Source organism: Hippoglossus stenolepis, chromosome 21 (genome assembly GCF_022539355.2).
Source record: "Hippoglossus stenolepis isolate QCI-W04-F060 chromosome 21, HSTE1.2, whole genome shotgun sequence".
NCBI classification, from domain to species: domain Eukaryota; kingdom Metazoa; phylum Chordata; class Actinopteri; order Pleuronectiformes; family Pleuronectidae; genus Hippoglossus; species Hippoglossus stenolepis.
Genome location: NC_061503.1, coordinates 11,739,866 through 11,752,440, shown reverse-complemented (window position 1 = coordinate 11,752,440; position 12,575 = coordinate 11,739,866). Strand labels below are relative to the sequence as shown.

Sequence of the window (12,575 nt, the reverse complement as noted above, 5' to 3'; positions counted from 1 at the left end):
CTTCAAGTTCATCTGGTTACAAGTGACAACTTTTGAAAACACCCCTCGCTATCTTATCTGTTTTCACTTTTCTAGTCACCTCAGGGATCCCAACGTTCGACCACCTCCCTTATAAACCACATCTGTCTTCATTTAGTCGACATCTCTTACGTGTTGCGTTAGGAGGGGAAGGGGCGCAGCATTTTAAACAAAATACTTCTTCACACAAAGGAATAAATTATCAATATAATCTCCTCGTCTTCCTTTGTTATCTTATTCCCCCCCTTTCTGTTAGATTGGAACTCCTGCATTGTGCTGTTGTCAGGATTTGTTCCCGTCCGCTGAATCTCTGCAGCCCTCTTAACGTCAGAGACAATAGCGGCCATTGAAGCCAGCGCTGTAATCACCAACAGGAATCAAACAGTACAATAAAACATCTGAAAAATCCCTGTTACTGCATGAATAAATAAAGAGGAATAATGTGAGAGGGCAGGATGCTTCAGCCAGCTCAGCCATATGTTTGGCCTCCTTCCTAAAAAACCCACTCAATCTCAATATACCCTTAATGAAATGATTAAACTATTGCAAAAAATACAAAAAGAAAATCAGTTTCAAGAAAATGGAAAGTCCCCCCACTTCACGCTGTACAATACATCACGGTTATGATACATGTGCTCCCCTTCACACCGCCTCTCTCTCTCCGTCTTGTATTGACCTGATAAATCACCAGTGTAAGTCCACTACCTGCCATCCCACTCTGTTTTCCACTTACCAGCACTCATCATCTTTAAAGCCCAATTCCTCTGAGGATAGAGACTCACTGGGACCCTCGTGATTTATCCCCATGATGGGTGGTGGGTTGGTATAAGGGGCTGAGTGCAAGGGCGTGGGATGAGGTGGTGTTTCTCCAAAGCAATCCGTTTTAATTCTGGACGGACGGGTGCTGCTTCAGGCGTGATCTACACGCCGGGAATTTTGGTCTCAAGGAAAACGTAGCCACTTAACATCCAATCTACTTTCCACAGGCGTTTATCAACCCCCGAGTTCTCCATACGCTCTCAGCTCGGCTCGCTTAATGGACGCCGTGAGATCTGATGGAAGGAATGAGTGAATAATTCAACGTGGAGTAGCTTGTAAAAGATATAGCCGAACCACTTACCAATATCTACATTGCAAATGATCTTGTTAAGAGGGTTGAGGTGAGCGATCCTTCACAGCCCCGTGCAATGGGAATCCAAATATAGATTACAAAGAGAAATATCAGCCGAGGGACCACATTTGCTTAACTGACAACTAAGCGGTCGGAGCGTTTTTCACTCTGACTGTGTGATTCATTATTTTCTGTCGGCAAATCCTTTTCACAGCGCAGCCTGATTAAAGCTCCGGCAAACAAATAAAAGTGCAGGGAAATCTTGTGAAGCTCACTGTGCTTTTTTTTTACTGCTGATTAAAACCAAAATGTTCTTCAGACACTGTTAAGTTGGGAAAATAGAAAAGGCATGTGGAAGCCTTCATTAGGTTGGACGTATTAATGCTTCCAAACAATGACGTCACAGCGTCCTGAGGGCAGAGATAATAAAAACAAAATCGATTTCACATGCTTCTTTATATAGACCAGCTGTAACTGTGAATAAACATCCCCCCCAACATTACAGGGGGAACCACATTATCACCATCCATCCATCCATCCATCCATCCATCCATCCATCCATCTCATATTAGAATATATAGCAAAACATTTTCTCTCTGTTCAACCTGGGAGTGCAAGAAAAACCTTGCTAACTAGTAAATGATTAAATAAATAAAATAAAAGTGGATGCTCTTGAAGCCTATAGGGATTATGGAGCATGAACCGAAACATCAATGGAGTCCACATCTCTAATTTTCCTTTACAAATCTGGACGCTACATTTTCCCGTCGTCAGTGCAGTTTACTCGTACCCGAAGGTAAATAGAACCAGACACAGTTTAATAATCCTTACCCTTGTGCTGAACGTCCTGAATGGACCGCTGTCTGCAAGTTCTGTGGGATGACTTGTGTTGAGATCATGGCCGCAGGTGCCGGGAGCCAAACTGAGGTGTTCAGCCGAGTAGATCCAGTGAGTCCCGTCATTGTGATCAGCAGATGGTTCCAGTACATAGGACTTGCCTTCGAGGGATATGAAACCCCTGTAGAGAGGAAGAGGAAGAGGAAGAGGAAGAAGTGAATGGAAAGATCTCAGATCTTCATTTTTGCACTGAAACATTTCACATGTGCAGCAAATAAAGAGGCTGGAACATTCATCTTGAAAAGTGATTTTGATGAATGAGTATAACCAGAAAAGATGATACATCATTAGTGATGAGTGCACTCTTCAGTCAGTATCATGCAGCGTAATAACAGTGGCGATCACTTTAATTAGCGTTTGATGATCAAGTGGCGGACATTCTGCCTGAAGGAGCAGTGGCATCTCTTTGTTTGTCCAGGGTTGTGGCTATTATTTCCTCTTTGTAAACTTTTCTTGTTATTCAACAGAAGCATTTCTGGTTTAGGCAACATCGCTAAGTCCAGAATAAACTTTTAGACACTTTCAGGATTTGCGGGAGGGGCTGTATCTGGAACTTTTTCTGTCAGCCCCTGAGTCAAATTTCTGGAAAATGTCGGAGTGAGTTCATGTGAGAATACAGCAGGAAAATGTCTGCAAGTTCACAGCAAGCGAGTTGATGCAAAACTGAAAAAACAAACAAACAAAGAGAATAGAAAAGATACCGTCTGGAAAACCAGACGGTAGAGAATGAGATTCCGTACATTTTCCTGGTATTGAGAACGCATCTGACCCGCACAGTCTCCAGCTGTGTTCTTCATATGTAAAAGGAAAATATCCAGACCCAATTTTCTGGACATTTTCATGTCTGAAAACTCTGTGAGACTCTAATAAACCTTGCGCAATACTCCCAGCCTCATGAACTCATACACTAAACTCCCAACCCAAAAGCACGAGCACAGCCAACCCAAACCCCAAATCTGTTTTTCTCTTCGAGGAGGCCCAGTGACGCGTAGGTAAGGTCGCAACAAAACTGAAATAAAGAAATAAATATTAAGACCAAGGTCAAGAGCGAGGGCTTCACAATCAGGTGAATCACTGTGCAGACGTTTGGCTGCTTTGTGAAAACACTGCTGATGGTGTCTAGAGATATTACTGCTATCATTACTCCTGTTTGACATCTGCAAACACAGCGTTTTCAGCACTTAAGGCTCTCACTTGTCTCAAGCCTTCCACAATATGTCACGTTCACTGCTTTACAACTGTGTGGAGAAGATTCATCTCGGCTTATTAGAATGGAAAAGAAACGTTATTTACCGAGTCCTGTTGGCACGTTATTCCTCAAAACTGACAACAACCTCGAGACTTAAGGCTGATTCCAGTTTACTATAACTTCCCTCCAACTCTATTTAATCATTTTACAGGGGATTAAATAACTAATAAAAGATATAGAATATTTAAGCAACTTTATTTGGAGGTTATTTGGACATTCAGGTTTTGGGATTTGTTCAAACCTTTTGTGATCGTCTATCGTCTCGTGTCTCCTTCGATCTGAGACAATGACGAATGACTTGGACTCGACTTGTGGTGTCATTATTAAGTGACTAGTTTGTTTTAAGACCAATAAACAGGACAGGGGCACTTCAGGGGCCAATCAGATTTTAGTTGGGGCCAGTACCCCCCAGTCCTGGATCCACCCCTTACCCCGGACCAATACAAATAATGAAGACGTTGCCAAATAGGCCTCAGACAGTCTCATACTATGAATATTTAGTTATAAATAATCTTATTGTAATGGTGAACTTTCTTGACTTGTGTTTTGACTTTAACTTGTATTAATATTGTACAATTTGACATGAGCTTAAACCTGAATTTGCCCCTAAACACGTCTTTTATTACTGGCATTAATCCACCATAGTCACCACAGCAGAGAGAGTTAGGGAGACTTTCACTTTGGGCTTTCTGGCTCCTTCTGTAGTTTAACACCAAGGTAACAGACCAGAGTTACTGCCAGAACAAACGTGAAAATAAAAGCATCTGATACACTTACTTAATCCCGGCACAGGTACTGAGGCTGACGTCTGAGTTTACGCGACCCTGCACCTCACCGTGGTAGTAGCAGTTTGCCTGAGGAACAAGAATTGAGGTAATGTGGGAAAAAAACTGTGTTAAGTTTCACACACAATTCAATAACAGCAGTTCCACCTGATATCCTGTGAAATATGAGCAAATTAACTTTGGAGGGGAAATGTCCTTTTACAGGGTTTAGCAGGAACCATTTCCCACTCATCACCGAGGGCTAATGGTTGACTGAAATCTGTGCGAGTTTCTCATTGCCCAGCACAAATCGTTGGCTTTCTGCTGCATTCCCAGGTACCCGCACTCGTGGACCACCTGTCAGGCCGCAGCAGGGAAGAGAAGTGAATTGAGCCCATGTTTATTGAACCACGCCTGGCAGCGAGGCGGCAGGGAGGAAGTGTCTGGTTTAGAGTGAAAACAGACTTTCTGCTACAGCCGAGACGACCTTGCTCAGGTGAGGTCCCGACCAGCGGCCGCTCCGCCCCCCAGTTCTGGAAAACAAGGAAATGGGCGTTTTCCACATTTCTTTGAATGCCTCTAAATATATAGCGCAGGCAGTAAATTTCAAGGTTCCCTGAATGTGGCGAACCTCCGGAGGCTGCTGATGTTGCATGTTCAGGACCCGAGTGCATTGCTGGTATTAAAGGGAATCCCTGCGTAACCATGCATCACGGGACGGTTGCACAGCGATTCCACAAAATAAAACAAGGATGATCTGGTTTATGTTCTCTCACTTCTGACGTGAGCAAGTTAAAGCAGAATTGCTAAATAGTCTCTTTCAGTCAAACTCATACTTTTGATCCTAGATAGCAGCTGCTTAATATTTAAAGCTGCTTTAATCAATATTTTTATGTCAATAGACGATCAGATCTCGATGAGGGGAGGCGACTGAATTCACTGTGACCTTCTTAAAACCAGTGGGTGCCGTGGTGTTTTACTGTGACGGAAGAAGCCACTAGAAGATGGTAAATTGCAACTATGAAAGGATGCACATGATCAGCAGCAATAATATGCTGCATCATTCAAATCACGATCGAGTGGATTTAAGGGGCCAAAATGTGCCGAGACACCTTCACTGAACGATTAATGTCGTTCAGGCCAAATTCTGAGCCCACAATCTGCAGCCTAGGCTACGTGTCCTAAGTGTATCTAAAGATGGACGACATGACGGATCCTCAAAAGTGAAGCCAAAGCATCCTTATTGGCACCTGGTGGCTGGCTGCAGCATAGGTGATAAACCCTGCCTCCTCCATCTTAATGGAGGGGATGTGGACCAAACTAAAACGTCCAAGTACGTGTCAAATACATTTTTCTCAAAGAAAAAGGTAGGTCGTTTTTAATCAGACTAAAGTGCTAAAAGCGGAAGACAAGAGAAATGTATTGGACATCTTTTCTGAGATTGCTCCTCCGTCAAAGCCCTTGAAATCACGTGTTTGTTTCCTTTCTGGTGTTCATTAACTGAACCTCCTGACCTGTATGTGTACACATGTATACACTGCACTGCTGTCACATGATGGGCAAACATGCATTAGGCAAAACAGTCATATTGAAAGTATGCATTCTTTTTTACGAGATGTGCTTTTTTGCTTCCCAAGGCCAAAAAAACACGATATCTCATTCCGGTGGACATTGAAGAAGTGGACATGAACCCCTTGAAAGCCGTCACCCATTTAGCCACTTTCCATATCTCCACCTAGAGGTGTTTTGAAAGAGAACAATCCATTATAGAGATGTAAAAATGTGCTAAGACAGGACAACCCATTACATGAAATATGAAATTTTAGTGTAGCGGGGGGGTGGAAGGAGGGGCGGATTTTACTACGCTGAGTTAATGCTACCACCTCATGTTTCTTTGATGAGATCATGACGGTGATGCATTGGCATAAGGGGATAGAAATAGACCTTTTGTTTCTAAGGGGTTTTGCAGAAAGATCCCAGAAGGGGAAAGTGCTCACACACCTTCAGATGATGATAAGGAAGATTAATAACTAATCGTGAGGTTACTGTGGGCGGATACTTGGGTCTGAACGCTGTCGAGGCGTTCATTATTTCCAGTTAACTCTTCAATATCCATGCAGGTGACTCATATTCCCTGTAGATGGCTTTGGTTACAGCACATGGCAGTCATTTATTGTGTTATAGATTTAGTGTGGAAAGGGTGACGATGTAAAACAGACAGAGGGAACCGAGGGAGGGCTGACTCATGCTGAAGTCACTCCCAGCAGTACCTTGCCTTTTGACACACAACTGAACACTCCAGATCACTATATCAGTCTCCTCCCTGCGAGCAGGACAAATAAATTAACTACAGATCATTCTCTTAAGATCGGGTTGTTTCCAGGAAGAAAAAAAGACCCTCCCATAAAGAACCGGCTGCCGTCATGAGAGAGGAATGAGAGGAGGGTGGATGAGGTCCGTTAGTTTCCCTGAGCTGGTGGATACAGGTTACTGGAAGTGATCTTCCAGTACACACCCGTCAAACTGTTAATCTCACCCATCCCTCTGGTGCAGGATGGATTTGAGGGTCAATCACCGTGGTGGCCAACACAAAATCGTTAGGAGGTCATCTACCTACTAATTCTGTCTGTACGTGGAAGGCGTATCTCCTGAACGTTCATCTTATCGGCTTCTCGCTTGGCACGTGTGTTGTTGATGACCCAATTAAGTGCAGAGTTTGATGCACGATTCATTCAATATTATGAAAATTTAAATAAACAGGCAATCAGTGCCTTGTGGTCAGTGGGGGCGGGGCTTAAAAGTTAGTCCGAGAACAAAAATGTGTTCTTCTACATCCTAACAGTGGCTGCCAACTGGCAAAACTGCCCCATCAGCAATTATATTTGTCACCGCTAGATCATTTTGATGATTTCATTATTTCATTTCACCAATTCGTGCTGATCTCCGTCATGGCAACAACAATCCTGGAATCACTTCCTGTTTCCCACACAACGTTTGTTTTGTTGTTGCAATGCTTTATACAAAGCTGACTGTTGTTTGCTTAACACACTTCTGACATGTAATGTATGAAAAAATAACAGAGGTCAAGTAAATCATTTAAACTTTTATATGAACCACACATGTGAACAGTGACATTGGCTATAAAATCTTCCGTGTAGATAAACCAGGTAGGATGAACGCAAAGTTTTCTAACCCTGCAACATTGACTGTTAATAAAAAAGCTCTGCACACAACGTTCAGCACACAAACAATAAAAAGTGACAGTGTATTGTAGGACTGTTTGAGGAGGACTCACTAATGACACTGAATAATTCTGAAGAATCTCCAGAGCATCAACACAGGCCGAGAAGAACAATCCATTTCAAACAGGCAGGTTTATAACAGGCCCTGCACTAGTTGGATGTAGATGATGTAGAAGCTTTACTTTCTAACACTCTGGGAAGATGTGCAAACAAAACAAGCAACATGAAGGAATTATCTCGGAATCCTTCCTCATCCTCAAACATTTCTTTAGAAGCGAATACTCTCCCAATTGAAAACACCCATCAGCTGCAGCCCCATATTGATCCACTCATCTAAGCATCAATTCATTCCATGTGCTCTCTATCTTAGTCGTGAACTCTCCGTGTATCAGCGTGCACCTTGAGCCGACCCTGCTGCAGCTTCTCCATTGTCCTCGTGTTCTGGAATGGCAGCGGTTCTGATGTGCGGGGCCGAGCCCAGGCAGCCAGCGATGGACCCAGCTCCAGATGTTCCTTTCTACTGCGTGGGTTGGCCATTATTGAATTTCATTAATCTCCTCTTTTGTTGATTTCTGCTATAAATAGGATGCACGGTCTTGTACACAGACCTCACAGGCTGTCGATTTCAAATGCTTTCTGGTTATGTGAACAAAAATTGAGATGTTTAATTGCTCTGCAAACTGCGGATAATCGCATCCCTGAAATCAGGCGAGCAGGTGGAGGCTGCCAGGCGTGGAGACGGTTCCACATGATCCAGCCTCAACAAAGTCATTAATTATAGTTTACTGCATAAGTATTGTCCTGATAGTCTTTCTGTTTCTGCAGAAATTCATGGATCTATTGAGGATGTTTTCAAAAAGATTTTGTATTTGAAGTCAGAACGCTTTTTAAAGCAGAGCTCGATGAAGATGAAAATATCTATTTACAGTCATCAGAACCACAAAAGTACGACAGAGTAACCAAAGGAAAAAACATTTGAGATTACAAGAATAAAGTTGAAATAGTACGAGAATAAAGTCGGGGGAATCAGAAGATAAAGAATAATGAAAAACTTCCTCTTTTGGTTCATCAGTTCTACATTATCATTAGTGTCAGGAAAATACTGTGTAAGAAACTAAAGGTCTTTTTTTTAGGAAAGACTCACATGGACTCTGCCTCTATAGTGAAGGAGGAAATGTTTGGTAATGTTTGACTGTGATGTTGTCGTTGGTTACAGAGTAACATTTAAAAACATTTCGTAATTTCTGTTGAAAAGATGAGATTGGTTCCAGAAGGAGCACGGCTTCTCTACATCTTTCTTCTCAAATATGACTTTTGTCTCATTAAATTACAACAGTTGACACAATATCACCACTTTATTCTCCTATTATTACAACATTATTCTTGAAATCTCAGAAGTTTTTTTTCTCCTAAAAAGGCCCTAATACTCAACGTCATATAATAGTGATAGACGTCATGAGAAAAAGTCCAAACCCAAAACTTTGTGGTTGGAAAAAAATACAAACAAGCAAGTGTAGTTTATTGAGAAAATTAACTTACAAACCACAAAAACTAAGATAGAAGATGACATAGAGCCCTATTGGAGATGTGCTGAAAAGCTTTGTGTGTTGCTGTGTAAGTTGTCTACATCTGCTTTGAGTTGGAGTCGACGTTATATATATAATATAACATAATATAGTAATTTGATTACCTTAAAAGATATATTTTTACTGTATTATTTTGTGAAGAACTTTGTAGCCTTGTTTTGATAAGTGCTACACAAATAAAGTTATTATTATATTATTATTATTATAATATTTAAGATAGAAAGCTCTATCCCAGTATAATACGCACAATGCTTATAAAGTGCACTGGTAGGTGCTGAATATTTCACAGTCAGTGTGACTTGTGAAGTGCACTTAGATGTTCACTAATTCAATATTTTCTTGCAGACCTGCACACCCAACCAGTTTTTGAGCTTATCCATTATAAAACACTTGTGCTGTTCCCTAAAACTGAGTCTATTCTCTGACCTCTGTCCGCCTTTTATTTCATCAAATATTCATCTGCTGGCAGAGACCGAGAATGCGCTCACCCACCTGCACCGGCTGCTTAATACGCCAGGCTGCCCAATTCCAGGAGGTTTAAAAGTGGGTCTAACGGCAACATACATTTTCCTTTACCTCCTCACTGACCCACATTGGAGCACAGAACCCCGACAGGAAGAGGAAGTTCCACAAAAGGTCAACTTTCACAAAGGGGGTACAGAGGAAAACATTACAGTTGCAAGATCAGAAGTCTATCATGTCAGCTTTGATTAAAAAAAAAGAAGAAGAAAAGCATAAAAATAATAAAGTTGTTGAAGCATACCGTGAAGTTGTGAGCGCCTGTGACCGCACTGCCGTCTTCCAGGTAATGGGTTTCTGTGTAGTCACTTGCAAACAGCCCCCTGGGAAGGATAAACAAAGACAACAAACGCTCAGAAGTGACCCTCAGGGGCTTTGTCCGAAAAAAAAAAATCAATCACGGTGTCTTAGGCCATTCCACCGCGGCTGGACTTGCGTGGAAGATAAACAGCGCAGAGTGATTTAAAACTCAACCCGACCCCCGAGGAGAGCAGGAATTGAACCGAGCAGCTGTGGGCATTAGGAAAGAAAATGGATAAAAAGGCTGCGGTGACATATTCTATTACACCACTTTCACGCCACATGCATGCACCGCGGAGACACATTTGATATCAATCCATAACTCATTCCGCGCGGTGCGGTCGAACCGTAATTAGCTCACGCATCACAGACGACAACGAGCGATGAGCAAATGAACAGTGTAGCATGATCTGATATAAATGCAGCTGTGGGGGAGATGATGCTGACAGGAATATGGTTAAGGAATCACTTTTAGGTGCAGAGGGGAATCGATAACGCTGTAAAGTGACCGTCTGAGGTTAGCAAGTGATCCGTTTACAGTTTATATCTAGAAAGCACAATAAATCAACACAGCAAATCTCTGCTGAAGGGGGGTTTCTCTCTCAGTTGTACAAATGTGTACAAACGTGTACAAAACCATTCCCTCATTAGTCACCTGGTACCTGCAGAATGATTTTTGCATTTAGTGGGTCTCTCTCGACCATACAGACCATACTAACCCAGCTTTTAGCAAAACAACACAACACAAAGCCAAGGTTCAGGTTCCACCCACTGTGTTGTAAATGAGTACAAGTGGGTCACTTCACACAGAAAGAGGAATCTGTTTCCTTTTATCAGAGTTAACACATGTTCCAGCTACTTTGATCACATGTCAATTATTGTAAGTAACAGTGCATGAACATTCCGTAGGTTATCTGATAAAGCCCCTGCCGGCCCGGTGCACCCATCCTATCCCCTCACCAGGGACTTTATGGATGACCACATCCTAGAGCATCTCTATTCTGTTCTTAAATATTGTTAAACTTATTATTATCATATTTCTCATCCTGCTTCTTCCTCATTGTCACGGCTCTAGAGCCGGGTCGTAAAACAAATACTATTGGATATTGCAAAGTTAATTCATGATACATCCCTGCAGTAAATGGAGTCTGCATTGATTGAGCATAAAACTTTAACCTCATTTGAAAGTATTACAGATGATGTAGAGTTTTAATATAGCCTGGCTTGCCATTATATAACTACTCATATGTATTCGGGTGCTGCAACAGTTTGAGTAAAGTGGCTCCTGCTTCCCACAGCCTAATCAGTGAGCACTGACACCGATGTGTAAACGCATGTCTTCTCTGTGTTTTGGTGAGCAAAGCACCATAATTGCAGGTATAGTGATTTCCAACACTTCACCAAAGTGATACCTTTCATCGTGCCAAATTCCTCTTTTTGGGGAAACTAACCCCAGTCGCCCACTAGAGTGTGGAAGCCAGACATGAGTTCGGGCCTGGCTGTCTACTTGATTTCTTCATGCTGCACAAGACTAATCAGGGAAAACATCGAGCTTGGGTCAGGTTAGGACACAAAAAAACCGAATGCCTGTCAGGTTTGGGTTGGGCTCGGCTAATTCTCTCTCAGGTTCGATCAGGGAACTTGAGGGCAGCTCCCCACAAGCAGGTAGGATGCAGGTACAACTGTATATAGCCAAGACAATTTGGGGAAAAACTGTTAAGGGCAAAACTATTTCTTTGCTGCCCTCCTTGCCACCTGCAGAGGTTTAGGTCCTTTCTCTGGGGGGGCCAATCAATCAATGGCAAATAAGTGAATATGTTATATGTGCTCATGACTGTGCAGGTGAGGATGAGAGTGTCTGAGCCTTTTACGTGTCCATGTGTTGCACATGCCATGAGCACATGTACGGTATCACACTGCAGGACACCAGGAGAGGCTAATCCGCAGCAGAGCACCAAACCTCCGCAGGCAGCTGGATTCTCTTACTGACCTCATCGCTGACAACCCAGCTGGGAGTGTCAGCTGAAACAACCTGGGGAGGGGGGTTATTTTGTTTGGGAGCTGTCAGCATGAGACACAATGCCCCCACCCCACCCCACCCCACCCTGTACTCCTCTGCAGAGCCAGAGAGCTGGTAATAATCATCGGATCAAAGCCGGGCCAAAGAGGGGAAAGAGCCAAATAAAATGATGTGTTTCTTCAGTCTTAATTAGGTCTGTGCGCTGCGGCAGACACACGCACACACACACACACAACCTCAACATCTGCACACAACAGACAATCCATTGTGGTGAGTGTGTGTATCTGCCTCACTGCCTGTCTGCAGCACTCTGGGAGGGAGTGGGTATAGAGGAACATGTTGCAGACAGCCATGTGGGATCCATATGTTGCCTTTTTTTTCCTGTAACTTTCAATGAACAGACGTGGGGAGGTGGTTATTGTCTTGTTTAAGGACGTTTAGAGAGGACACACATTGTTGCAAGCTTTAAGCCAAGTTCCCTGCGAGGTATCGGATCAAACTTTAGTGGATTTCAACAAAAGTGTGAGCTAATGTTGTCATTGTAAAATTTTGAGGTGGCCCTTGGTTTCTACTCATTAAATTTGACACTCTCAAATGTCAGTGCATCCTTGAATGCAGCAGACCCTGCTTCAACCGCATTTAAGCACAGATCAATTATGTTGGACAATCGAGTCTCACATCTTTTTCACATTACATCACACTAGAGGTTCTGTTTAAAATCCAAAACTGGTTCATCCATAAACTGGGCAACAGAGACTCTTTTATCTTCTACTAATTCCAGAAATCTCTGTCCGTCTGTGACTCACATTTCTCGGGAGCCGTTCGTCTTATCACCAGTTTGGTGCGTTTTTGGACACGTTCAATATGAA

General features: G+C 42.7%; 1 protein-coding gene across 2 annotated transcripts in view; it reads right to left on the bottom strand.

The window, feature by feature from the left end:
- LOC118100228 (disintegrin and metalloproteinase domain-containing protein 12) overlaps positions 1-12,575 on the bottom strand; it is a 78,932-nt gene that overhangs the window by 30,532 nt on the left and 35,825 nt on the right. For both annotated transcript variants that reach the window (XM_035145088.2, XM_035145086.2), the window contains exons 4-6: positions 9,631-9,709; positions 4,053-4,129; positions 1,961-2,147 (exon numbers count right to left, since the gene is read on the bottom strand). In XM_035145088.2, coding sequence (XP_035000979.1) covers positions 1,961-2,147; positions 4,053-4,129; positions 9,631-9,709 — 343 coding nt within the window. The remainder of the gene's footprint in view (positions 1-1,960; positions 2,148-4,052; positions 4,130-9,630; positions 9,710-12,575) is intronic.